This window comes from Rattus norvegicus, chromosome 4, assembly GCF_021556685.1.
Source record: "Rattus norvegicus strain SHRSP/BbbUtx chromosome 4, alternate assembly SHRSP_T2T, whole genome shotgun sequence".
NCBI lineage: Eukaryota > Metazoa > Chordata > Mammalia > Rodentia > Muridae > Rattus > Rattus norvegicus.
In genome coordinates this window covers 157067320-157095195 of record NC_141537.1, presented here as the reverse complement: position 1 = coordinate 157095195, position 27876 = coordinate 157067320, and the positions used below count along the sequence as shown (strand labels likewise).

The 27876-nt window shown below is 41.7% G+C and overlaps 1 protein-coding gene across 4 annotated transcripts in view; it reads right to left on the bottom strand.

Annotated features, from left to right (window-relative positions):
* Positions 1-8829: 8829 nt before the first annotated feature.
* Mug5 (murinoglobulin 5) overlaps positions 8830-27876 on the bottom strand; it is a 60017-nt gene continuing 40970 nt past the window's right edge. For 2 of the 4 annotated variants that reach the window (XM_087656974.1, XM_087656975.1), the window contains 20 exons: positions 26824-26952; positions 26060-26144; positions 23576-23759; positions 22790-23018; positions 21916-22042; positions 21537-21658; positions 21009-21060; positions 19179-19262; positions 18738-18914; positions 18446-18533; positions 17256-17412; positions 16959-17033; positions 16038-16218; positions 15071-15294; positions 13506-13724; positions 13226-13353; positions 12110-12200; positions 11407-11475; positions 10467-10569; positions 9232-9326 (listed from right to left, as the gene is read on the bottom strand). In XM_087656974.1, coding sequence (XP_087513100.1) covers positions 9247-9326; positions 10467-10569; positions 11407-11475; positions 12110-12200; positions 13226-13353; positions 13506-13724; positions 15071-15294; positions 16038-16218; positions 16959-17033; positions 17256-17412; positions 18446-18533; positions 18738-18914; positions 19179-19262; positions 21009-21060; positions 21537-21658; positions 21916-22042; positions 22790-23018; positions 23576-23759; positions 26060-26144; positions 26824-26952 — 2604 coding nt within the window. In that variant the 3' untranslated portion in view covers positions 9232-9246. 4 annotated transcript variants of the gene reach the window in all.

Below are 27876 nucleotides of genomic sequence, written 5' to 3'. Positions count from 1 at the left end.
GGAAGAGGCAACCCCAAACCCAAAAAGCACACAACTTTTATTCATTACCGAGGGCAGACTTCAGCAACAGGGTCATCTGGCCCATTCTCATTGGTGGTACACAGGACAAAGGATCTGGTCAGGTATTGGTTGGCCTGCTCAAGGGTCTATTCATCACTCAGTTGGTCACTTTCCTCATCAAGCCCTACACCTGGCCTTGGGCTAAATTGGCAAGTCCCTTAGAAGGGGGAGGAACTGGTTGGTTGGACAGGGTCAGGATGACATCTTGTGGTTGTTATTGGGATTTACCACAGGCAAGGGGAGGGGGATCTGTCTGAGAACAGTTATTTTTGCTTTGTCTTAACTTTAGCTCAGTCAGAATAGCCTGGTCTTCTGACTCAATATTGTGATGAACAAAACGTTGTCATAACATTAGGCAACCTGACGTCAGATGTATTCCTCAAAACCTTGCTTTTACAACTTTGTTTCTCATATCTGTGAAACTATGAAACTTTAATTCTTCAGTAGCTCTCTACTACTGCTCTAGATCCTGCCTATATCCTGCCATACTACCTAACACATTGATATGGGACTAAGCCTCTGGAATAAGCCCCTGGATAAGCAATCCCCCAGTCAAAAGCCTCCTTTTCTAAGAGTTGTCTTAATCATGGTGTCTCTTCACAGTGAAATGAACATTGACTAAGACAGAGTCTGGGGTATTACTGTTACAAGCCTGACATGCTGTTTGTTGGATGAATGTGGAAAATTTGGGGACTCTGGGCTAGAATAGCAGTCAGATGCTTTAAGTGGAGCTAACTGGGCAATCCTAGAAGAACAAGGGAGGCAGTGCTGTGTGTGATTTGAACTAGGTAGCCCAGCTCAAGAAGTTTCAGGTGGGAAAAATATTAGTGAGAGCCCTAGAGACTGTTTTTGGGATACTTTAGTGAAGCATGAAGCTGCTTTCTGCCTTTGTCCTAAAATTTACCTGAGGTTGCATTGAAGACTTTTGGATTAGTGGCCTTGGCCAAGATTTCAAGAGAGCGTAGTATTGACATAGTTACTAGCTGATACTCTTATGCAGATATACAATAAAGAGGGATAAGTGGGATAAGTAGGAGAAATAACAGATGAAGAGTTTGAGAGAAAATGGAAACAGTAAATGTAATGGAGGTAAGTCCAGTGTTCAAGGAGATTAAAAAGTGTCAGGAAGAGGCCAATGCTAGATGGAATCGTGACATCAGGGCAAGACCTCACCAATGAAAGCTTCCAATGTGTGAAAGGTAATGTAGACAAGCTTAAGCAGTGAATAGCAGCATCAGCAACAGAAAGCTGAGGCAGATGTAATTTTAAAGGGGGTCAAATTCCAGCCTGATTAAGCAGCAGAATTGGGCAACATCAGTACATGGCTTTGTCTTTAGAATCAAAGATACAAGAAAGGATTTGTAGAATCTCCTGCTAAGAAAAGCCTCTGCACTTTGGCATGTGTAAGGGTTGTGGCCCTGCATGAAGGCTCAGAGAGTCCATTGCATGAAACTGTAAAGGTAAAGCCTATATTTCTAGAGACACCTGTTAGAGATATGAAATCCATTGGGGAAAAGATTACAGAGTTAATTAAAATTACCAATAAATGAATTTATTAGCAGGCCAACAGTCTTAAACCCAAATAGAAGGTGTGTTATGTAGAACCAGTTAGATGGTAAAGGGAGGCATCTCATTTGTGTGAGATGAGAAGCTGGGTGAGAAACTGCTTTTATGCCTCTCAGCTGTGAGGCTCTGTTTCTCTCCCCCTGAATCACCAATAGAGTGGTTATCTCACTCCCTGGTACACAGCAACATGTGGGTTTAAAAAGCAAAGGGATTGATTTATTACCTCATAGGAGTTTTACAAGTTTGGTGAGGATGGTCCAGTATTTCCTCACTAGGCTCTCTTTCCTCTTTTTGGAATGGTAATGTATATTCTATGACATTGTATGTTGGAATACGTAATGTGCCTTTTGATTTTGATTTTACATAGATGGCAGTTAAGAGATTGCCTCGAATGTCAAAAGAGACTTTGGACTTTTAAACACTGTAGAGACTACGAAAGATACAGAGATCTCTTCATTGTTGGTAGATGTAGGCCACTGGGGATAGGCTTTGAGGTTTCCAAAGTCCATACTAGGATCCGGTCCTCTGGCTCTCTGTCCATGGGTACGATGTCGAATTCACCTACTGCTCAAGCACCTGCCTGTGTGCTACCATGTTCCACAACATGATGATGAGAGGTTAAACCTCTGAAACTGTAGGGATGTTCTGATTAAGTGCTTTCCTTGATAAATGTTGCCTTGGTTTTGGTGTTTCTTACAGCAATATAACAATGACTAAGACTTTGAACCTTGATATCTGAACTGTTATATCCTATCTATCAAAACAACCACTCTAAGAACGTATCTCAGAATCAGAACCACTCCACCAAGCCTGAGTCTAAGGATGCTGTCTGTACATCTAATACCTGTAGATGTAAATTTCCCTACCTTGTTGTAACTGCCCATAAATGGTTGCTTTTATATATCTGGAAGACCATATTATTTTGGGGGGGATAAAAGAATATTACTTTTCTTATTAATCCTACAAGATACTTGACAAATTCAGTAGAAGCAGGGTTCATTTTATTTCACACTAAGGGCACAGTACATTAGCATCTACACCAATGGCTTTGTACCTGCAGTTGTCTGTTCCCTGTCATGGCTATCAGAGGTTCCTGGTATTACACTCTCGTGAGTCTCTAGCCAAATTATGTGATGCACTCTTGAGATGTGACAAGAGACAAATTCTTCTTGGAGTTTTTGTGTCTGTAGTGGTTTTGTTTCTAGGCTTTAAGGGTCTTCAGTCTGCAAATGATAATCATTGTTTTTTTTTTCCTCCCAACTCACAAAGAACTCAGGAACTTGTCATGGACCCAAAGATCTCGTGATGCCTGCTCTATTTCATGATTCAAAGGAACAACCTGGGTAAGAGCAACTTAACAGGAAAAATGGTGTCTTCTGAGTCACATCTCAAGAGTCCAGCACATTATGGTGGGGAAATCAAGGCAGCAGGAGAGTAAAGCAGATGGTCAAATGACCTCCACAATCAGGAAACAGAATAAATGCATGCATGCTTTATCGACATGTGAAGCAATGCATGCCATCTGTTCATGTGTAGACACACGTGAGACAAAATGGGAAGGAATGTACTGTATAATCACACTTGTTATGGGTATTAATCTCTGCTCCCGTGAGGTTGAGCTAAGCAGCTACGACATTAGGGAGGAACTGACACCAACAGGCATGAACTTAACATGGCCACAGACAAATATTTGAGAAGAATGCTAAAGGAAAAGGCAGCCTTCATTGTTTTGAAGCAGAAAAATCCAAACTTTCCTTTAATTTATGGACTTTCCAAGCGATAGAGTCAGGGCCGCCCAGACTGTATCTCTTTGGGTCACTTTTTAGGGAAATGATCAGTAAATCTACTACTTTGCAAATGGCCTTTACGATACCACCTAGATTCGTGTATAATGATGTGACTCCTGGATGTGTACAGGTGATACAGGGCGCTTCTGCCCACCTCCCCTGCTTCCCACCAGGGAGCAATCTTGATGCATGTTCCAGCGAGACACAGACATAGCAGGAAGGACATTCTAGAGTAGAGCTGAGCCACAGTGGTGAGCCCAGAGCCAGTTCCTGTGGGACGTGCAGCTTGGACCAAACGTGGTTTCCTTCCATATTGATTCGGGTTTGTGTTTTACATTTGCTTGTGAAATCACACTATTATATATATATATATATATATATATATATATATATATGTGTGTGTGTGTGTGTGTATTGTATGTATATGTATATATACGTATATATATAACGTGTGTGTGTGCGTGACATGCATGTGTGTGTATGTGTGTGTATGTATATATGTATATATATGGAGGTCAGAGTACAGCTTGCAGGTATCAGTTTCCTCATGTGTTACAAGGATCCCTGACAGTGTTATAGCAGCATGGCAGTCAGGGAAGTGTACAGCAGTGAGGAGGTTAGAATGACATCTTGGGTCAGCTTGACTTTGTTAGGCCAGATCAAACTCCAGGAGTCTGGTTTGCAGCCTGCATATTTCAACACAGTACAGTTTGGAGACGAGTTTCCAGGCCACAATCTTTCCCATTCTAGGTCCCCAGACAATCAACATTCCAATTCCAAGGACACAATAAAGTGTAAGGTGTGACCACATAGAAACTTGCTTGCAGGTTTCATGTGACCAAGAAGGTGGGCTCTACAGCTGAAGCCCTAGAGTCTTCTATAGCCTCTCACTGTAATAGCAGAGAGGTCAGCAGGCTATCAAGTACATCTCCCCTAAAGATGGGTTCCATTCCCTGAGAACTAAACATAAAGGTCTGGAGACAAAGAGTCAAGGAAAAACATTGGTCACCAAGCATAGTGAACATGTGTGGATTTGTCTATAAACAAGTTGAATTAATAAAAATCCTCAAAGCAAACAAGAACAACCTACTAGAGGGCTGGAGAAAGACTCAACCATTAAGAGTTGAGACAATTCTTACAGAGAACATACGTTCAGTTCAAAGTATCTACATTAGGAAGCTCACGACTTACAACTTCTACTCAAGGAATCTGATGCCCTCTTCTGCCTTCTTCAGGCACTGCACACACACACACACACACACACACACACACACACACACACACACACAGAGTACAGAACTATCCTCCCAGATAACTATAGCCACCATCTTCAGGAGTTCAACTGTGCTTGCTTGTAAAAGAGGATCCTAGAAAGCTTTCTTGAATGGATAACTTCCCTCACAGGAACAAGAGGCAAGAACCCTCATAGGAATCACTTGAATATTCAGTCACCCCTTCCAACCAGTTGTGTCCAATTCTGCCCCAACTACACCATTGACTTCAGGGTAGTTTTGTTCAGTTTTTCCCTAACTGCGCAGTTGACTTAAGGGTATTGATGGCCAGAGAGAGTTAGAGCATATAATCTGGGAAGGACTAGGGGAAGGGGCTTCATCTGCATAGCCTCTCTTTCAGGCCCTCAGACTCTGTCTCCTGCTTTTGACCCACGGTGAATGTCTCTTCCTCTTCCACATGAGAGAAGAATCACAGCACACTTGTGGTTCTGCATCTGGCTTACTGCACTCTCCACCATGACCGTCAGTTTTCCCCATCTTCCTGCAAGTCACCGGATTCCTCTTTCCTCTTTATTGGCAGAACAGCACTGGGTGATAGGGTGTGTGCATGTGCATGCATGTGCATGCATGTGCCTGCATGTGCATGTTTGAACATATGCGTTGTATTTTCTTTGTTTATGTGTGATAGACCCAGGCAAATTGTTTATCTTAAAACTTATTCACAGTGCAACATTTTGGCCTGGAGAAGTGGCTCAGGGCTTAAGAGCACTTGTTTCTCTTGTAAAGGACTCAAATTCAATACGAACACCCACATGGATATACTTTATCAGTCATGTACATGATTATAAATTTGTTATTTCCTCTACACCTTCTGGTTACTAGAGTTTAATCTTTTAAAGTAATTCCCGTTATCCCATCCCCACATCCCCATTAACCTTTACATTGACTAGAGGGCTACAGTGATGTTTTATGTCTACTGGAATTAATGTCCAGTTAATGCTAAAGTTGGTGTCCAGTTATTCTCTAAGGATCTAATTACTGCTTTCTTTTCAGTATGCATCTACCCTGATAAAAGTCCAAGGTCCTTTTAGGGAAGAAAGCATGACTGTGCATGGTGCCAGGGAGTGGGGAGGTTTCTCCTAGTAGAGGCCAACTTCCCTTCCATGTAAACTGGCTCAAGTCTGGGAATTGGCTTTGATGCTTTTCTAATTCAGTCTACAATTTCAGATATTTGACTTGGAAGTTTTCTGTTTATATAGATCAAGTGAGAGGAGTCAGTAGGCTCATCTGCTTTATTTGTGGCTGTGGTCTGAATTAGCCATTTCACTATTGTGGGTCTGTGTGAGTCACACTGTTCATTCTGTCACGTTGACCCTGCTGTTTATTGTGATAACAGAGTTGTCATGGACTCAATGGTCCTAACCCTTCAACATTTGCAAGTCGTGATTCCCAATATGGTGATATTCAGAGAAGGGGACCTTCAGGAAATTATTAGATTGTGAGAGTGGAGCTTTCACCCTCATAATTAGTGTCTTTCTAGGAAAAGCCCAGAGACCTAGTATGAAGTTTAATCAGTTTTACACTTCAGCAGATCCGTGCATCACCAAAAGCCACAGAGAACGGAGGATCATTTCCTGAAGCTCTGGAGCCTGACTCCTGTCCAGCAGTGCCCTGGGCTGGACTACTGCTCCAGTCTGGAATTTAATCCACATGGAAATGATTTGGAAGGTGGGACTGTGGCTTTGGTGGGTCAAAGAGAATGGAACATTGTGCTATTACGTTTCTCTTATATTTTATCATTTTAATTTTCCACAGTTATTCTCTGTTCCCGTGTCTCTCTTCCTTTTGTCCATTTTATTTATTCATTCTTTGATCATCTTGCCCACCTCATGTTCCTCTCCCTACTTCATCTTCTTTCTCTTCTTCCTCTTTTGTAATTCACTTACTCCAGTTAGAGCTGTCTGTCTGCATGTGGTGATGGGCCACCCATTGGTGTATTTTCTCAATTTCTTATTTTTCAAATGGTTTTAAAAATATGGCAGTACTTATATTCTTGACTTTTGCTGCCACCATGTGGTAATCTCGACACAAACATGTCTAGAACTTTATTTAGCTATTATCTAATTATTATCTACACAATGCTAATTATATATTTGTCTATTCATGTTTGTTATATTTTCATGGCAGAACTACATTTACTGTGCTAGATTTTTAACTACTATTTTGAAGTATACACCTACCTCAAACAAAAGCAAAATGCAGTGTAAAATTTGAGTCCTTCCTGTACCTGGGGGCAGGAGCAGGAGTTTTTCAGCTACTTCTGAGCAGGACAGGAACACACATAGGGAACACACAGTAAATAACAAACAGCAGCACAGACTATGACACATGCATCTAGCACGTGTCACTTGAAGTATAAATGAACAAAATGATAAGTAATAATTAAAAAAAGATACACATTGACTCTGGAAACACATTTTCCATCCTGTTTCCTTACCTAAATGGAGTCTAAAAATTTTTGGGGGCAGGAAGTTTAGCCTAATCTTCAGAAACGTTCCACTGTTAAAATCTCTTAGGAGACTTATTGTACTGGCTGAAATAATTTTTGCTATCCCTAAAAGTTAAATAACAAATGTTCTAAAGAGGTTGAATATATTTATAACCAGTCTGCCACAGTTTCCAGGAGACAGATCTGTTGTCCCCTTCCCACCACAGTGCTGTTCTTCATTCGTTGCCCTCCAAGGCCACCCGTGATTACACTACTGTGATAAAGACCCTCAGCCTCAACACATTTCTTCAGTCTCATGGTGAAATGAATAAACACTATCGTCTTGCTTCTGCTCGGACAGCCTTTTATTTACTGGACCATGCATCTGCCACAATCCACTTAGAAAAGGAAAGTTTCATCTTGATCCACTGATTGTCCCTGCCTCTTCAGGTTCCGTGCTGAGGGGGCAGAGAGGCTACAGAACACACAACCCAAATCAAAGCTAAATCAAGTTCTTACCTTATGGCCCCCAAAGCAAAACAGCAAGCCAGTGAGGAGTAGCCAGGTCTCACTAGCACTATGAAGACATCATCCAGCTCTTCAAGGTCCCATCACCTCCAAAAAGGTCACATCAACAACTATGGCCTTTACAGCTGGGTATTTGTGTTCAAGGTTTGACCCTCAGCCTGTGACATGCTGCTTTGCCACAGTCTCCAGAGCAACAGAATAACTAACTGTTAGGGTCTGAATCTCAAATAGTTCCAGAGGCTCATGTGTATAAACACCTGGTCATCAGCTAATGGTTCCCAGATTCAGAGGATGCCTGCCTGTTCTGGTGGGAGCGCATGTTTTGGTTCAAGGATGCAAAACTTGTGAAATGGATTCCTCAGACACCATAGGTCAAGAAGCAAACAGAACTTGACTGGCCTAGAATTCTTAAGCTTCATCCCTACTGCCAGTTTTAACCTATATTCCAAAGATTTTTACACCCTTGCAGAAGAGCACCAGCTTGGGACCAACCGACTACTCAAACACCTCAACCTGTTGGAAAAATTTCTTATTCAATCTTTATGTCCTCTTTTACACAACTGAATCGATTTATCACTGTGGTCTTCAACATGTCTCCCTGCCCGTCACTCAGGATAGCCATTTTCCTGACACTAAAAGCCTCTTTTTTTGTCTTTGTAAAAAGTGTTTTTCCCAGGATGTATTATATCTCTTGCTTTCCTTCTGTGTTAGAAATTGAATCCACAGATTTGAAAATGGTCAGGTATTTTTTTTACCATCAAACCATATTCCCTGCCTTTGGATTTTTTGAGAAATGATCTTGTTATGAAGTCCAGCTCACTTGGCACTTGCAAAAGGAGCATGGGTCACTCTTGAATTTGTGACTCTCCTGCCTCATCCTCCAGAAATGCTCTGAATGCAAGCTGGAATCCACATTTTGTGCTTGCAGTGTAGTCTTGTGTCACTAATACATCCATGGTGATTTTCCTATGGAGGCAAGGTTGCCACAGGGGTTATCCATGTCCGGAGCTCTGTTTTATTGAAGCAGTTGTAAAGTGTTCCCCATGCTCACAATATGTGTGCTTCTGTGTAGATGTCATCTCTGTTCATCCAAAATGTGGAGTATAGGGCAAAACACTGAGTACGGAGTAAATGTGGATTAAGTGGAGAAATAATCACAGATAGAAACTTGCTAGAATTATGTATTTATTTATCAAGCTTGTTCAGTATTTGTATTTCAGAGACAAACACAAATCACCTTCTTGAAGGTTCCCTGGTCTGGGGATTCCAGCAATGCCTTGTCCACAGATATGAGTTTCAAACATTTTGGTCGTCTGTGTATGGGGAGAAGAAAACAGCACGTGATGAGCATAATGTCACTGGGTACAGGCAACAAGGTTCTCTGGTGGAAAGCATTGTGGCCATGGAGGAGAATGGGATCCATCATATATTCTACCATAAACTACTATACATATTACTAAAGAAGTTACAGGAGTCTCCCAGGGTTAGTAGACAATCCAAAGGTGCACATTCCTGCATTTATGTTCAGTGAGAATTGTCTGAGCTCATCTAACAAAAGTTCAGGGTAGTTTTGAGAGGAAGGAGATCAAAGGAAAGCATGTTCGAGGAGTGCTAGGTGCTTACCTGAGCTGCAGGGGCTGCTGTATTCAGCAAAAGCCACTTCATCTGAAAGACATGGGGTTAGAACCTGAGAATGGGAGTTTTGAGAAAGGGGTGTGTGGAGGGAGGTGTGTGTGGAGGGCGGAGTGTGTGGAGGAAGAGGTGTGTTGAGGGAGGTGGGTCTTGAGGGAGGGGTGTGTGGAGGGTAGGTGATGTGTTGGACTGACCATTTTCCTCCATCAGGACCTGAATGATTGCTAAAAAGTCATCTCTCTGGGGATATCAGGCAAACCAAAGGAGGGAATTTCGCCCCTTGAAGCCACTGGTTGACATTTTTATCCTGGGTTGGCAAATGACTCAGTGGACAAAGGTGTTTGCTGCCAAGCCTGATGACCTTAGTGAGTTTAGCCTTCGGGATGTGCATGGCAGTAGAGAGCCCATTTCAGCAAATGGCCAGCTGATCTCCACAGGCAACGTGATGTGCCTACCTCTCACAAAATAAACAAACAAATACAACAACATTGGAGTAATTTACCCTGTGGAGAAAATCAAACACTTCTCCCACAGTGTTTGAGCAGAGTACTAGCTGCAATCCTTGCAGACCTAAGTCCTTTCAGATTGCATTCTATGTTTCTGTTTTCCTTTGCTATTTCTTGAATTCTTCTAGTCTGAAATGTTTGGTCTATATCTCTTCCCTTGACAGAAAGTCCTCCATTTAATTCCCCAGCTCTGGCATTGTGCTCTTTCTTTGATCACCACTGAGCACACGGGCTCCAATTCCCTCTCTCCTTTCTATTCCCACTCTAATTATTTGTGCAATTCTTCCACTTTCCATTGCTGTATTTCTAAGATTTGTGTGTCTTTCAACATTTAGATCCCACTTTGTAAAGTGTTTGGTCTCTTGGGTTACTTGGGCATGTTTGGTCCCACATGGTTGCCTGGACAAACAGGAACAAGTCATGAGTGGCTGAATAAACTGAAATTTTATAAATGGTTGTCTAGCCTACATAATATGTCAGGGTGTGAAAAACAATGGTTTTTACTAGTGGGTGTGATTGCATATGTCTGTAATATTAGCATTTGGGAGGTTGAGTCAAGAGGACTGAGAATTTGGGTCAGCCTGGGTTACATAGTGAGAAAGTGTTGTTAAAAAAAACCTCAAACAACAACCAAAACAACAAGTTTCTTCAGGGTCATCTCGCTCACCTGTCTCATAGTAGTCATACACTTTCACAATGGCAGGCTGCAGGTTCTTTACTGGGATGTCTTGTTGAATGATGAAGGAGAAGGACAGTGTCTGATTGGTTACCTGGGAAAGAGAGAAAAATGATCCAGACTCACAAAAGGGGCCAGTGTTTTTCCTCAGCCTGACTGACTTATGTGTTGGGTAGCATTTGCTCTCACACTCACTGTGTTCCTTAACTGCCCACCTACGTGGATGCTGAGATAGATTTTAGAGTGTAGGTGGGAGGAACTGAAGTACAGGTTCCTGGGACTATGTGAAGGTTTTCCAGTCTATTAAACCATCCCCAAAATCCATATTCCTCCTTAATGTATGATATTTGACTTTGTTCATTGTGAGGGTTAACCCTTTGACTTGCCAAATGCTAAGTCCCAGTGCTAAGTCCCTAATGAGGAAACAAGACTTAAAGATTTGTTTTACTACTACTACTACTACTACTACTACTACTACTACTACTACTACTATTACTGTTTTCTGTGTGTGTGTGTGTGTGTGTGTGTGTGTGTGTGTGTGTGTGTGTGTGTGTACTGATGGAGCCCAGAAGAGGGAATCAGATTCCCTGGAACTGGATTTAAAGGGAGTGTGAATTGGGTTGGCTTCAGGGAACTGAATTCTGATCTTCTGCAAGAGCAGTAAGTGCCCTTAACTGCTGAATCAGGTCTCCAGGCCAGAGAGAAAGAACTCACAGCATCATCTAGTAAGAGCGAACATGCCTCTAATTCTAATTACAATTGTTAATTCCTTTAGAATTACTTCTCTTCTGCTATGTGCCTCCCACATAGACTCACCAAGAAAGATTGCCCACCTGGGCATGTATAGGAAGGCGGGAAGGACCCTCACCTGACCCACATAGATCAAGGACTGCCATCTCGGCAGATCTAGGGAGGCAGGAAGGAATCGTACCTGGTCCAAATATAACAGGACGTTGTTGGTGGTCACTTCTGTTCTGCTCACATGCCCTAATCTTTCAAGCTGAAAATGAGAGAAAACAATGAGTTACTGCAAAAGCCAAGGCCTTGGGGGGTGAGAGAGGTAAATGAACTGTGGGGTAGTGGATGATAAAAAGGTGATGTTATTGAATTCACTTAAATAGATGAGAAAAATCTTTTTCAGTAAGAATGAAAATATATTTAGAAATTGTGACTGCTACTCTACTAAAGGCCTGACTGAATATGAACTCACTGAGTAATAGGCTTTTTTGACTTTTGTTCAAACATTAAAAGTAGTCACCCATCTGGCAGTTCTTACCCCATATTGCCTGTGCTCTCTGTTAATGATCTAAGCTTGTTGTTAATTTTCATAGTTCTTAAAACATCTGAAACTACACCTGCAATTTTGCCATTTATCATTTTCCCATGAATCATCATTGACCAGGTTCATCACACTTTAAAAGTTATCGTTAGATAGCTTGTGGACTCAGTGAACTCAGATCTCTTTCTTATGTTTCTTGTGCTGGCTGCTATCACAGTCCATACCGACACCAGCATTTTGACAAACCCAAGTGTGTTAAATTAACGGCTTTGACATGGGTTGACGTAATCATGACGGTATTGGTAGGCTCCTAGTCTGAGGATACAGGGAACACAAACATCTCGTCTCTGCCTACCTTCTTCACTGTTGGTTTCAATGGGATGAAACCAGAGAGCATCTTCACATCAGCAATCACCATGTTGGAGGCTGGACGGCTCCCCATGTAACTACAGACCAAAGAAGTGCACAGGAGGAGTCATTTTAATAGTTTGAATCCTGCCTTCTTTGAGTTCCAGCAGTAATTCCTGATATAGCCTGTGTGATATTTTCCATATCTTAAAATATATGGCCTTTATCGTAAATATAAGTAGTTCTGAGAATAGATTGCATAAGACTATCATGTGCAGAGTGCATTAATGGCTGGGTCTTCCAGGCATGCTGGTAAGTCAGCAGTCTGCTTAGCTAGTAAGAGACCTAATGTCAAAAACAAGTATGTATGGAACCTGAGAGCTGATGGTTGAGGGCTGATATTGTCCTTTGTCACATGCACATGTACTCGTATGTGCTCATGCAGACACATACACACACACACACACACACACACACACACACACACACACGGGCACACATGAAAATACAAATGCACAGGCACACACTGGTCCACACATACACACATACACACAGGCACATGTACATGCACATGTGCACACCAACACACACACGCGCGTACACACACACACATGCCCATATGTATAATAAGTGTAACTATGAATGTATTCTCTCCATACAGGATCCCTTTTGTTTCTGCAGTTGAACCTCATTGATGGTTATATTTTGTACAAAGTTGTTGATGAGTGTCAGAGGAACTGACTATCTCTCTCCATCTAGAAAAATGGAATTATGAAAGACCAGGAAGGCTATTCTTTGTTGGTGAGGAAGAATAAACCATGTTAAGGGCTCCTGAAAAAGAATGATGTATTATTTTACAACAGTCGTGGACTAGAAAGGAACCCTAAATGCAGACTAATTAGAAATTATAATTTTACAATTCCCCATTGTTCACTTTGTTGAAGCACAGTATTTTCATTCATTTATTTTAACAGGCAAAGCAAAATGTTAATAAAGAGACCCACTTTAGGTATCTTTGAATGCGTCCCATGAAGAGTGTGAGGAAGACAGCCCTATAGTAGCTGAGAGACAGAGACAGAGATAGATGCTCATACAGAGACAGAGACACATGCCTATCTCATACCTGATTTCTAGTGAGATCTGGAAGCTGTTCTGGCCTTTGGGGTTGTTACAAGTCAGGGGTACTGTCTGCACCTTTAGAGCAAATGCAGGCTGCTGCTTCTCCAAGGGCACATTATATCTCAGCGTGGTCTGATAAGTAGTGAACAGAAATATATCACCTCCATTGCACTGTGTCCTTGGATCAATTTCCCCCAATTTGAGCATAGTGTGTGCAAAGTCAGACTTTCCATTTAGGGGAAAGAGGCTCACAGCTGCATACCCACAACTTCCCAGCATCTTACCTGAGCATACACACATCCTTCCCCTGACACACTGACGGTATAGTTCCCAGGAATGTATGGTAATGAGACCTGCTGCAGTAACAGACGATTACTCTTGTCTACTTGGAACTTTTGGGAAAATGACCCTGAAGATTGGACGGTCACCGAAGGAGTTTTCTGGCTTTTGGAAAAAGTAGCTGCTCCGTATTTGGACAGAGCATCGAGGGCCACCACAGTGTCCTGGCAGGAATGAATGAAAACGTTCAGGATAGCATCCATTTGGAAGGCCTTGAGCTCTTCCCAAAGTTTGCTCTAGCTGTGACAAACTGTCATGAAAATTCTATCTCTAATTATTTGAGCTCTAAACATTATTTCAGGCTTTAAAATAGAAACATTTGAGGGTCAAAAACCTCCACAATGTCTTCCTCCTTAGAGTATCTGTCATATGCAAATCCTCCCTAGCCAGAGGAAATAGATTAGATTTTCCTCCCAGCATTCATTGTTTTTCTCCTTTGTCCCCAACTCCCATGGTGATCAACTCCATCTCTCCACAAAACCACATCCTTGCTCTCATTGACAAACTTGTTTCTGCACTTCCTGAGGAATCAAGGACCCATAGCCAAGTGCCTGTCCTGGTTCAGTCTTATCACATAGAAAAAACTATGGTCTAGTGTTGTCCTTCACTGCCTTGTTCTTCAGTGGCATACTCTGTTCAAGTGACCTCCATGGTCCAGAAAGGATCTCTCTCACACGATCCTTTCTTATCCTAAGAGAACTTCAGCTGCTAACCTAAGAACAGGGTTCAGCAAGAGAGCAGAAACATTAAGCAAGGACTTTATGATCACAACAGGGACTGTCTAGTGAAAGGAAAGAAGAATAGAACTGAACTGCAGAGCAGGGTGGCTAGTATCACAGAAGTTTTCTTTCTAATACATTGTATTTATCCTTTAGAGGACCCTGCCATCTCACTATTAACTCTGCCATGGTGCCAGAATAACTGCAGCATGGATTATAGTCATTGTGGCAGATGTGTTTTGGAGGTGGAGATGTTATTACCTCAGGACAGCCCTGGTGGTTCCCAAGTATCAAGAGGTAGCAGAACCTCCTGCCAGCTTAGAGAGAAGCCGAGAGTGATCTATCCTACATAAGATTAGGAGAGCCTATCAGGAGAAGGGAAACAGCTGACCTAAGGTCAGTAGGGCAGCAGACATGTCGGTTTGGTCTTGGGTCTCCGTATGCTGTTCTAGGGTGAAGGAGCTATGTCTAGGGAGAGGGAACTATGCCTAGGATTCTGGATAATCCAGGATTTTGGCCACTGTTTTATATTAACGATTGGATCTGGGTTAGGAAGTTCTCAGAAACATAGGCCTGTTTCATCAATCCTGGTATCAAGAGAACTCCTGTGACTGGGTACAGGAACTAGGGCAATTTATTGTGGAATTCTATCATTACCTCACTTCCTACAGATGCAAAATATCCAAGAGTAACATTTCCTCGTTCTTCTCTTCTCTTCATTTTTTTATGGTTCCTGTGTCTCTTGTTCAAATCCCCTAACCCCATGTGGACTTTAAAGGAAAACCACCGACCTGTGTCGAGGAGAAGCCACCATAGGAATTCTGCTGCTTTGTGAGCCACTTGATGGTGCCCATTGACAAAGCCAGGTCTTCAGGGGATGGGGCTGGCTGGGCAGTGAGGCGAGCTAAGACGACATAGGCACTCATCTCTACTTCAGCAGAGGAAGCCTGGGGTGTGTACAGATAACCCTCTGATTTTGTGGGTTTCTGAGGTCTTTCCCAGTGGATGGAGTTGTCTTAGGGTAAAAATAGAGGAAAAAAATTAAAATTCTGAGTGGTGATTGAGTATAGGATTATATGTAGAAAGAAAGAACAGTAAAAGTTTGTAGAAGGTTTTAAAGTTTTCACTCACAATACACCCAGGTTTACTAATTTGCAGTAAAAATCTGCAGGTGGTGGGGATGGTTGTGACTGAGAAAGACCATGGACAGAAATATTGTGTTGTTAACTAAATTAAGTCCTCAATGGTTCTCTAGCACAGCTGTTGAAGAATCAATAGCAGACAGGACTCTTTTACTCATTAACTCCCTCACACCCAACAAAGGGTCACTTTTTCAGCGTTCAAACCAAATGACTTATTAAAGTTTGCCAATGGGTTCAGAGTTTCAGTTGAAATAGCAAAATCTCAAAGCATCTTTCCTCTGTGTGTTCTTCAGAGTCTTTGTTGCTCCAGATAGGAATGCATGTAGCAGAGAGAAATGCTAAGCTTTAACTATGCTCACCATTGTAACATAGTTATACTTGTGTGCATTCTACTGTGATATTACATTTGTTGGTTTTGGTCACACTATCAGGAAATGCCAAACAGAAGGCTTTTGTAGAGAAGGAAGACTCATTTTGAAATAGGGCAATCAAGGAGAAACTTCAGCGTGGCATAGAGCTGGGACTAAAATGTAATGCTATTTCCACTCTCCATGTGCTCCCCTGTTTTCCTTCAAGGGGGCTGGATGGAGATAAACTTGAGAACACACATTCTTACCTTCCTTTATAGCTTCCTTATCAAGGGATTTCAGGATTTCATTTCTCTTCTCCTGGTTCCCTGCCAGAGCGAAAGCATAGGCCATCAGTGCCTTGGTGTACACGAAGCTGCCATTTCCTCCTTGCTCTATGTTCTCCCAAGATGACTCTAGGCAGCTCAGGGCTTTGGAGACAACGGGATCCTGTTGGCAGAACAAGGTAAAATGAGCTATTTGGGAAAAAAAAGTGTCCTAGCAGATCCTGGGACAAATATGGAGGCTACTATGTTTACAGTTTTCAAATCAATCCTCCCTCTTCTCTCCTCCCATCCCCTCCCACTCCTCTCCTCCCTTCCTTCCACCTCCCCACTCTTCCTCTATCCCTCCCTTCCTTTTCCCTCCCCCTTCTTTCTCCTTCCATCTCCCTCCCTTCCTTTTTCCTTTCCTTCCCCCTTTATTTGCTCTACACCCCCTCTCTCCACTCTCCCCTTCCCTTCCTCCCTTCTTCCTCTCTATTCTTTCTTCCTCTCTCACCTTCCCACTACCTACCTCCCCTTCTTTCTCCCTCCCTTTCTCCTTCCCTCTCTCTCCACCCCTTCCTTTCTCCCTACCTTTCCTTCTTCCATTCTTTCTTTCCTATCTTCTTCCTGTCGTTGATTATCTGTCTACCTCTCTACTATGTTTTGGGAGCCATTCCTTTTTATAAACTATGTTTCATTTAAGATACAGATGAACAGGGACAGTACCAGAGGCTGTGATTTCAGGTTGATTTTTGTAACATATCCAGGATTTTGTTGAGCAAGTGGATGCTTATTGATGAAATCTGACAAGTGCAAAGCATTGTAAACAATAATAAAAATAAAAGCTTCCTCTTGGCTTCAGAAAGGATAGAAAGCCACAGACTTTACACCAGTTTGAATGCTGGAAAGCAATGTGGCACCTACTGTGTCTGGGAGTGAACTTTCCAGAAGGGCCATGGTTATATAGGCAGAGAGGGTGATTTCATCATCGACTCCCCCCTGCAAACATCAAACGAGTGTAGTCGGCAAAAAATACAGCAAGCAAGAAGTCTTCCCCGCTCATGGCCAATCCAGGTATTCAATGGAAGTTCCCATTTACATCCCCATTATGAGAAAATACATCCCAACCTATAGGATTATTCCTCCCCATGATAAGTAGTAGGACTTGACCTTGAGGAGTTACTAGGTCACCATGCTTATAAGCACTTCAGAAAAGATCACCTTCATGGCATTGTTGAGCAGTGATCCGGAGCTCCTGAAGCAGCCACTGTCCTTCTGCTGCTTGGAGAGCCAGGTGAAGGCGTCGGTGATGTGTGATTCGTCGATGAAGATGAAGGCTCGAGCTTGGGCAAAAGACTTGAGCACAAAGGCTGTGAGCCTGATGGGGGAGGGGGAGTGTGGAGATGAAGCCTTTGTTCTGAGGCAGCATCTCCACACATGGGTTTCCAGGGGCTAGGTTCACACTCATGAGCAATCAGTCTAAGCATCTTTGAGCAGGACAGCTGGACAGTGTCTCTGGCTACTCCCAAGTAGTCTAACATTCCTTGGTCCACTTGGATGGAGACGCACTAGGTGTGGTTTCAGGTGCTTCCTTCCTTCTTTCTCGTTGCTCCTATATTGTGCCCTCTGGTGTTTCTCTAACATATCTGCATGCTTATCCTAGGCTTCCCTTGACTTCCTATATTTCCTTTTGTAGAAAGAGGAATCTCCTTTCCTAAAAGCCAAAGGCATATGTTTTCTGCCTCAAAAAATTAGGTCCTTTTCTTGGTTTATCTCCCAGTCACTTTTTCCTTTGTCACCTGTTGGTTGGTTGTCTGTGTGTTTTATCTCACTAACACTGTCCTTTTGTTCTGTTCTGGTTTTTTGTTTTGTTTTTAAATGAGTAATTTTTTAAAAAAGATTTATTATTTCATGTGAGCACACTGTCACTGTCTTCAGACACACCAGAATAGGGCATCGGGTTCCATTACAGATGGTTGTGAGCCACCATATGGTTGGTTACTGGGAATTGAACTCCGGGCTTCTGGAAAAGTAGTCAGTGCTCTTAACCGCTGAGCCACCTCTCTAGTCATCAATAATACATTCTTATGTAATGTAAGGTTACATGAAGACTGGCAAGAGTTTTTCAAGTCTCAGTTATGAGCATCTTTGAAAGTTCAGTAAAATATAGCCAGGCATGGACTGATGAACGATCGTGGAGAGAAAAAGCCAGCTTACCAAAGCCATTAAAGCACATGGTGCAGAGTCAAAGGCTCAAAGGAATCTTAGTTCTTCAATTCATGATTTGCACTACCTCAAACATGTTCCTCTCAGGCCCAGGCATCCGCTAGATTTCAATGAAATTAGATGCATGTAGATCTGTCGTGAGGAAAGAGTTGAACAAGGCCAGGTACACAGTGGACTCCTCTTACCAAGTGTTTCCTTGACCCTGGCCATTGTGATCCCCAAAAGCACTGTAGGAGCCATCTTTGTGTTTGTAGTTCAGTTCTCTCTGATAACCTGGAAGAGAACGCTTTGGATGTATTCTAAGGAAACGATTACGGCAGAGACTTGCAGGTTGTAAATCTGAAGTCAGAGATACCCTCACATACCCTGGCTTATAGGACTGACCAAGAACACTGCTCAGCTCTCCCATCCAATGCTAAGCCCATTTGTAGAGAGAATGTTTACAAGAACAAGGCAGAGTTTCTGAGCCTTACTGACCAGCTCTGAGGTAACCAAGGGCCTTGGACTTGATCTTCTCTGTCAGCTGTTGAGTTTCATTCAGATATTTCAGAACATAGATGTTCGGAGCAAAAAGGACCATGTTCTGCTCCCCACAGCCATAAGGCATTTGGATAAGATTTTGTGTGTTTTTTATGGCTGAACTCAAGATATCACCTGGAATTGAGAGGGTGGGACATCAGAATAGCCATTATCTTTAAGAACAAAGTAATGTCTTTAATAGAATCCCTTCTCAGTGATGTGAAGGAGTTTAATGGGTGACATGTGCTGGATCCCAGTGTGTATTGAAGGGATCAAGTCAGAAGAAGGCTGTGAAAGAGATCAAGGGTTGTAGTTCGGAAGCTCTATTTGAAATCATGGTGGGGGCAGGGCAGTGGTAGTGAAGATTGTTCCAAGTCCCCCAGGGCTGGATTGACTCACCCATCACAGAGAAATGTGCTCTGGCTGAATCTTTCACTACTGTTGGTGGAAGCAGCAGAGACAATGTTTCCGATAGCTCAGCATCTTATATGCAAAACAGACAGGTAGATGATCATCTCTGTTCTCTGCATATCTAAAGTGCCCTAAGATCAGTGGCTTCAGAAGTGCACCCTAAGCTTTGATTTCTTGTCTCTCTCTTGAGGTTAAATATCACAAATCCACATTTCCTGGTACCACAGGCTTGTCAAGCTCCACTGCCTTCCCCTTTATCACCCATTGCTTTGAAGCACAGCATCTGTCCAAAACGAAATGTCTAAGCCTCTGTGACCTGTGTCCCTCTACTTCTATCAATGCCCTAATTAGTTATTTTGATAAACACATGAAAATATGTTATTTATTGAATTCAGGTTTAGGAAAACCCTGCTTATGTCCCTCTCCTATTACTCTACCTCTCCCTCTCCTGTCCCTCTCCCTCTCCTTCTCCCTTTCCCTATCCCCCTTCCCCTCCCCTCTCTCTCTCTCTCTCTCTCTCTCTCTCTCTCTCTCTCTCTCTCGTGTGTGTGTGTGTGTGTGTGTGTGTGTGTGTGTGTGTGAACTTTGACATAAGTTGTGTTTTCTGGGAATGGGGAAACTCAGTTGTGAAAATCCTCCATAACACTGGGCTATAAGCCAGTCTTGTAGCTTTTTTGTAAGTAATAGATGTGACAGGTCCTGGCCATGTGTGCACCATCTGTGGTACATAAGAAAGCAAACTGAGCCAGAGCCGAGCAAGCTAGGAAGTTGCATCCCTCCATAGCTTCTGCTTCCAGATCCCTGCCTGCCTTCACTTCATGATAGACAGTGATCCTTTAACCTGCTCAACAATCCAAGTTGCATTGGGTACTGGATTTTAGCACAAAGATGGAATTCTAAACAAAGCAATGTCTGAAGAATCATCCACCATGTCAGAATGAGTGAGTGAATAAATCCTGTGCTAGCTTTTGTTCTTTCTGGTTCCCTGAGGTGCTTGGGAGGCTCTCTGTTCTCTCCCTTGCACCTGTCATGAACGGCTTCCTACTGCCGTAGGTCAGTAGTGGGTAGATTACACTGTAATCAGTAACTGAGGGAACGCACAATTGACCAGTGGAAAGAATAGGACTTTTCTTATCCTATCTTTAGCTTTCTTTATGCTATTGACAAATGTGTTCTGAGTAGACACCACAAGCACTGGCTAAGAGAGGTGCTGGCCATAGAGCCATTATCGTGAGTAAACAGTCCCTGACCTTAGGTTTGTCCCTCATAGGGGATACTGAGCTTCCTCTTGTGTCAAGTGTTGCTATATTTCTTTTGCAATTGTTGGCTTCCAGTGAGGAGCAGGGATAAAAGAGCAAGGTATAAAAACAACTACTAGAGAACAATGTTATACTAAGTACACACCACGATTTAGCTTGGCTTATGTATGAATTTTTCAGTCATATAAATCTTTGTTTTTATTTATGATCTAACAAAAAAACCAAATATGGTGTTTCCCAAGATATTCTCTATATTCACATCCCTCCCCCCTTTTAAAAGAAAATTTCAGTTGTGACCTCTTCTTAGTCTCTCCCTATCTATAACTTTCTAAGTATTGAGATTGAAGAAGAGGCTTCTGTATTCTAAAAGTAAAAAGGGCTACAGTGTGAACAATACTCTTGGGAACTGTATTGGGTAAGTGATGATCTTGATTTACAAGACTCAGTTTTGTTAGTTTTTTTAGGGTATGTAGATCCTGATTTTCTTGTAGGAATATTGCAAGATCTCTATGTAGGTGACTTAAGTTACTATCTCATTACTATTTTGAAACATTCTCACCTGATGCACAGAGCAGTGAGCTGAAGGTATGCTCTTTCTTGATTCCTTCAGGCTTGAACAAAAAGATAGGAAATTAAGACATGAGAAATCACTGAGTGTGTAAACACTGAGTGTGCAAACACAGAATTGCAGGATGCAGTTTTTGTTTTGTTTTGTCTTTTGAAAGACAGTTTACTTGTGAGGCCATGGGCTGGAATGGCTTCAGCATGTGAGAATTTTGGCATGCCAGATCAAAATGAAGGTAATAGGGAAAGATAATAAAGAAAAAAGGGCGGAGCATAATCATTAGAAAGAGGTCTAGCTTTAGGAAGATTAACCAGTTTAGATTATCCCCCCTTACCCCATGCTTCAGTTAAAAGACTAGGAAGGGAAAAGAAGACAGAACACATATAGATTTAAAAGCAGGGTCTCGATAGCTATGAACTATGTCAAGGTCATATGTTAATATCTTTTATTTTCATGTAAATATAATCAACATTGCTCCCTTTTCTGGACTCTGAACACTCCTGACTGAAGAAGTTTACTCACCTCAACTATCAAGACCTTGACTACTGTGTCCTTTCTCCCGGTTTCAGGAACGGTGGCCACCTCAGAACCACAGGGCCCTGGTGACTGTCGTGCTTCCGCAGACACAGAGAAATTCACATTCCCTGAAACACATGGTCCAGAATGCTGAGTTCAGATCTGCCAGGTATTTGGCATCCACCAAAGGCCCATGATCTGCAGGGTATCTTCAGTTCTATGAGTGGGTCAAGAGCTTGTCTTGTATTGAAGAAGTTGCTAAGCATAGGCCAGAAGCAGCAATGACTGAGAGACTCTTGGGAACCCAGTGAGAAGACAATAACTGAAGGAACCTTGCTACACTCACCTCTTCTGGGTAGAGTCCACTTACAAAATGTTCACTCACCTAGAGATTTGGGAGTTACCAACCAGGATGAGGTGTGCCTCCCATTGGCACCAAGGCAGTAAGAATCTTGATTGTTCTCCACTGGGACAGCTGTGAAATCAGGAGAAGCTTCCAGCAGCACTGCCATCTGTGGCCCCACAGAGAAAAGAAATAGTAAACTAAATAAATGAAAAAAAAATGTTGCCATAGAAGGAGACCATATCATGCATGGGGATATGTAGGCAAAAGAGTCCAGGAGGCAACAGAGGACATGCCTAAAATGTCATGTAAGTTACACAGAGGGCTTGCCTAGATCTCATCTGCAGATATATGTTTAGAACTTTATTTAGCTATCATCTATGTATTATCTACACAAACCATTGAGGAGATAATTACATATGTATCAATTCATATTTGTTTTATTTTGATGGCAGAACTACATTTACTGTACTAGATTGTTAGCTACTATTTTGAAGTATACACCTACCTCGAACAAAAGCAAAATGCACTGACAACAACCTCATATATCTATGTGAACCATGTCCTTTGATGGTATACAGAGGCTACATGGAATATCCTATCTCTGTCAGTAGAATAAGTGTTGTTTATTTAACTGGCCAAATCACCTAATTTTATGCAGTGTTCATATTGTTGAACAACCCTTTGCTCTCTCTCTCTCTCTATGTGTGTGTGTGTGTGTGTGTGTGTGTGTGTGTGTGTGTGTGTGTGTGTGTGTGTAGCTAGACTCTGGGAATTGTATTAGCGTTTTGCTGACTGATCCAATACAATCTCTTCCTTCCTTTCTTTCTTCTTTTCATCTAAATCTTAGTTATAATTTACATACACTAATTGCTCTCCTCCTCTCTGGTCACACTTAATTCAGAAAGGTGTTTACCGGCAAGCTTGTAGGGAGGTAGTTCAGGACAGTGGCCTTGAGCGTGAAGGCTTCTCCACGGATCACAGAGTAGGGCATTGTGAGCTCCACAAAGAAGGGCTGGAAGGCTTGGAAAGATGCCACAGAAGAGAGGCCAAGACCAGTGTCATTGGACAGGCAGAGAGCTCCAGCCTTCCATTCAGTGATAGTGTCAGGGACTGTCATTTCCAGTTCAGTCACTCCTGAGGAGCTGGGAGAACGGAAGTGTGAAGCACAGAGAGAGAAACATGAGTTAGTTCTCTCTGAGATGATAACTGAGTGTGACGAGGCAGCATCCCATGAGCCCTTCAAAGGAGTGGTAGGAAGTGAACAGGGTAAATGCGGCTCCAGATGGAAGAATGAAATCTTGTTTCTCCAACTCTAGTTGGAACCGCCCAACATCTCCAAGATCGTATGTTAGTGTAAAGCTGAGCAAAAATTTGAATGTTTCTCTGAATTCCCATTTTCAAAATATTCAACAGTTTTATGATGTATATGGTCTGCTCCATGTATGACGGCCTCACCTACTACTCAACATGGTGATCCTGAATGGCTTTAACTATCAGAAAGTTCCATGATAATTTTTATGCACATTTTCTGGGAATGATGGAAATACATGTATTTTATAATTGGTGGGTTGATAAGCTATGGTTTTCTAAATGACTAATTTCCTTTGCTTATCATAAAAATTGTTGAATTAGAGAAATACAAGAAAATAAGGAAAAACATTTATACCCAACCCAAATCATACAAATGGAAATCACTTACTTTACTGTGACTAAATCCCAGATCCAGGTTTCAGGAAAATAATTCCTAATGGTCTCAATAACTGGATCTTTAGGTGGTGGATCTTTACGTGGTGGCTCTTGAGGCAGTGGGCTTTTCACTGCTACCACGGGCAAGCTCTCATACATTCCCCTATCAGTTGAAGAATCCAAGGCCACAGCAGGTACTATTAAGTTACAATGGAAGAAATGAATACACAATGAGACACAATGGTACAGTGTTAATGTAGCTTAATCTTCAGTTTCTTCTTGACTGTTAGAAACTATTATGGTTACACAGGAAATGATGCCATGAATCACTCATTTTGGAGGAGACTAAGTAATATCTATGTCAAAAAGGTAAAACCTCGCCTAGAGCAGTTGGAGTTGGAAGGAACTATGAAACATATTTTCCTGGGTTGGAATTGGATGGTTAGTGAATGCTTAAAGATCTACGGTGCCCCGTAGGAGGAATGAATATCCCTAATGTGATCCTAGGTAACAGATCTCGTGGCTACAATGAGAATCACTCCAGACAAGAGCTGAATGATGTCTACATTGTCGTCAGAGATACTCTTGCCATCTTTTTTCTTTCTTAAGATCTGTAGGATTGACCCAATATTTTAATATGTTTTCCGTTTATATAAAAATTGAAATAGGTATAAGTACAAACTCTTGTGTTAGAAATAGAAAGTTTATTACCCAACAATCATAGCATTGGCTTGGGTTTGGACTGGCAAGAAATGTAGGAATTAAAGCTGGCGATTGAGGTTCTGTACTCTGCTTTTTCTCAAGAACGAGTATACATGCAGATTTAGTTAGGGCTTCACCTAAGTATTCCCTATTGACTTCTAAGCATGGAGTATCTCTCCCAATTTTTTAATTCATATACACACAGAGCTGCATTTCCATGGTCCTCCCCTGTGATCACCACAACCTGTACCCCGACCTCAGTCTTCATATTTGCCTTCAAGAACTATTTTCTAGTGTTTTACCTTCTTCACCCATCACCTTAACAGCTACAGGGATAGTTTCCCTATTATTCCACTGTTTAGAGTCCTCACAGTGCCTCGGGTTCTTTTGCTTTTAGAAACATGTGAAGACATTTCAATTTCCTTTCAAAACAGTATGAGGAAAATTAATACAGTCCAGTCAGAATAAGGTTTCATTTTATGTTAACAGTTATAATAATACATTTTAGTATTTAGAATATAAATGATAATAAAGATAAGGCTTCATGATTTCAAGTTATATTACAGAGGTAGAGTAATAAACCAGCGTGGTAAAGGTACAAAAATAGACATGTAGATCAATGGAACAAAATACAAGACCTAAACACACTCCTGTAACCACAGCCCTCTGATAATTGACAGAGATGCCAAAACGCACACCAGAGGAAAGACAGCATCTTCAACAAATGGTGCTGGGAAAACTGGATGTTCACATGTAGAAGAATGGAAGTCGACCTATATCTATGACCCTGCACAAAAATCAACTCCAAATGGATCAAGGACCTCAACATGAAACCTAAAACTGCCAGGGGAAGAACCATAGGCAGCAACCCTACAAAATGTATGTGTAAGACAGGACTCTCTGAAGGAGATCCATTCACTTAGAAATTAAGGAAAATACTTCACAAATGGAGACCTCACAAAACTGAAATGCTTTTGCACAACTAGGGAGCAAACAATTGAGTGAAGTGGAAGCCCAGAGAGTGGGAGAAAATCTTTTCTAGCTATACATCTGATAGGGAATAGATATCCCGACTATATAAAGAACTCAAAAAACAAAGCGTCAAGTAAACAAACAGCCCAAGATAAAAAGTGGGTTGTGTATCTGAAGAGTGGTTTTGAAACAATTTTAAAAGATTAAGACATATCTTTTAACAGTGTTTGCTATGCTAGCAACTAAGGAAACGCAAATTAAATCAACAGATTTCATCTCACCCCAATTGGGATGGCCAAGGTCAAAAGAATAACTGACAACAAGAGCTGGAGAAAATATGGGGAAAGGGAGCCCTCATTCACTCTTGGTGGGGTGCAAATGGTGCAGTCACTCTGAAAGAAACTCGGATGAGAGGAAGAGGGGAAGACTAAGTGATCAGTTGGTTAGTATATGAGTGTGATTTTTTTCTTCCTGTCCTCTCCTTTATTTGCAATGCCTGACTTTTCTGTCCCTTTCCTCTCTAATGCTTAGGGAACTCTCTTCACCTCTCACGACCCTTCTGCAAAAGTTCTTCCCACTTCACACAATGATCCTGTGTCACAATGACTATTGCATTTTTTGTCTTATTTTAACATTGACTTAAGGACCTCCAGCCTTTAACTTCCTTGTAGTAGCACCATACATCTGGGTACATTTTGTTCTGGTAAACTTGGGTTCTTTTCCTCTTACTCAGATGCTCTATGTGCACCACAATTTCATTTTTCCAGCTTCCATAAACAATTCACATTCATTTTGTTTTGAAAAGACTGATTTGTTATTTTACCTGCTAATGGAACCATGTCATAGTCAGTATTACAATATGTAGGAAGTTTGATCTTCAAGTTGGTGAATGCCATTAAACCCGTTTCCTAGAAAGAAAAGTACTAATCAAGCAAAATATATCAAAATTCTGAAAAAAAAAACGTGTCTATAAAAATCTCAGTAACTATTTCACATACAGTTTTACATGTTCAAGTAGAATTCCTACTCAAATTGTGTGTCTCATACTCATGGAGTGCAGTGAGGAACATAGAGTTTACAGAGAGGCTCATGTGCAGGCCTTCTTTCTGCTACACTGCTGCTATTTTTAGAAGTTGCTCTCAGCCATGCATGGTGGCACATTCCTTTAATCCCAGCACGTGAGAGGCAGACAGATCTCTGTGACTTTGAGGCCAGCCTGGTCTACAGAGTGAGAACCAGGACAACCGGAGCTACATAATGAGAGCCTGTCTGTAAAACCATTAATAATAATGACAACAGTTAATAATAATAATAATGATAATAATAATGGCAACAATAATAATTATTATAACAACAATGTCAGTTCCTCTCTGTGTGCCAGTTTCCTCCATAAAGAGTAAAAACATAGTCTAGACTGTCCACTTTCCAAGGTGTAAATTTTGGAAGGCTTAGGAGTGAACCCGGGCACCACCACATATTAGGTGGGGTGGTTGGCCAGTGACTCAGATCCTTGGCCTAAGCCTAAAATTCTTTACTAATACAGCTTTTCAATAAACCTAAATAATTCACAGAGCAGCATGGGCTCACCCTCACGTATCTGTAGACATCCTTCTCTCGGGCGATTGGTTGGTACATCAAACAATAGTCTTCGTCTTCAAATGGATCATTGGAACTTGCAATGAAGTTGCTGTCTTGCATACCTGGTAGATCATATATCTGTAAGAGACAGGAGATTAAGGGTGCATGTGGGGAACGTTTCTCCAGTTCGGTTCGGCTGACATTGTGGTTCCTGAGTTGACTAACTGGTTGGTTCCCACAGAGTCATCTTTCTTGGGCTTTCTTGGAAGATACTCAAAAAAAAAAATCACTGTGACCACCACAAATGTTCAAGAAATAGCTGTCCTCATCAAAAGTATGGGTACCCAAAGCAGGGAGAGGACAGAGTGGGCGGAGCAAGGAAACCCCACCCCTTTTAAACAACCCTTGCGCTTTAAAACTAATTTAAAACCGTATTTGTCAGCTAAACAACTGATCAAGAAATGTCTTTTTAAAAACAATTGGGGAAAGTAAAAATCAAAAAGAGAAACATTTTACCAGGATACTTTCCAAAGCATGTTCTGCACGTGCATCATAAAATCTCATCATTAAGCTAATTAAATACTGGTGTAATTTATGTGTCAGTTTAGGACTGGTAAGTTCCCAGCAGTATCGGAACTAAAGATTTCGGTTTTTAAATTTACAGATCTCCCTTACATTCTAAAACATGCTATTAGCCAGTGTCAATAATAATTTTTACACTATTAGTGATCATAAAATTATTCTTAATCAGTCCTGTTTTTAATTCAATATAAAGAAGAATTTTACTGTCGTTATCTTGAGTGTGACCCCTGTAAATAGTGCATGGTTTAATTTGTGCTTCTGAGAATTTTCAAAACAAGGTGAGAACCTTGCATTTTAAAATTTAAAATTTTAAACCACTATATATCCTTTTTTTCTTATTCTGGAGAACTCTTGAGATGTGCAAGATTCTATTTGTACAAACGGTTTCGTTTGGCTCCCACATGCAGTATGAGTCTGAAAAGCTCAGTCATGAACATCCAATGGGGACAAGCCACGTCTGGGGTAGGACAAGTCCAGTAA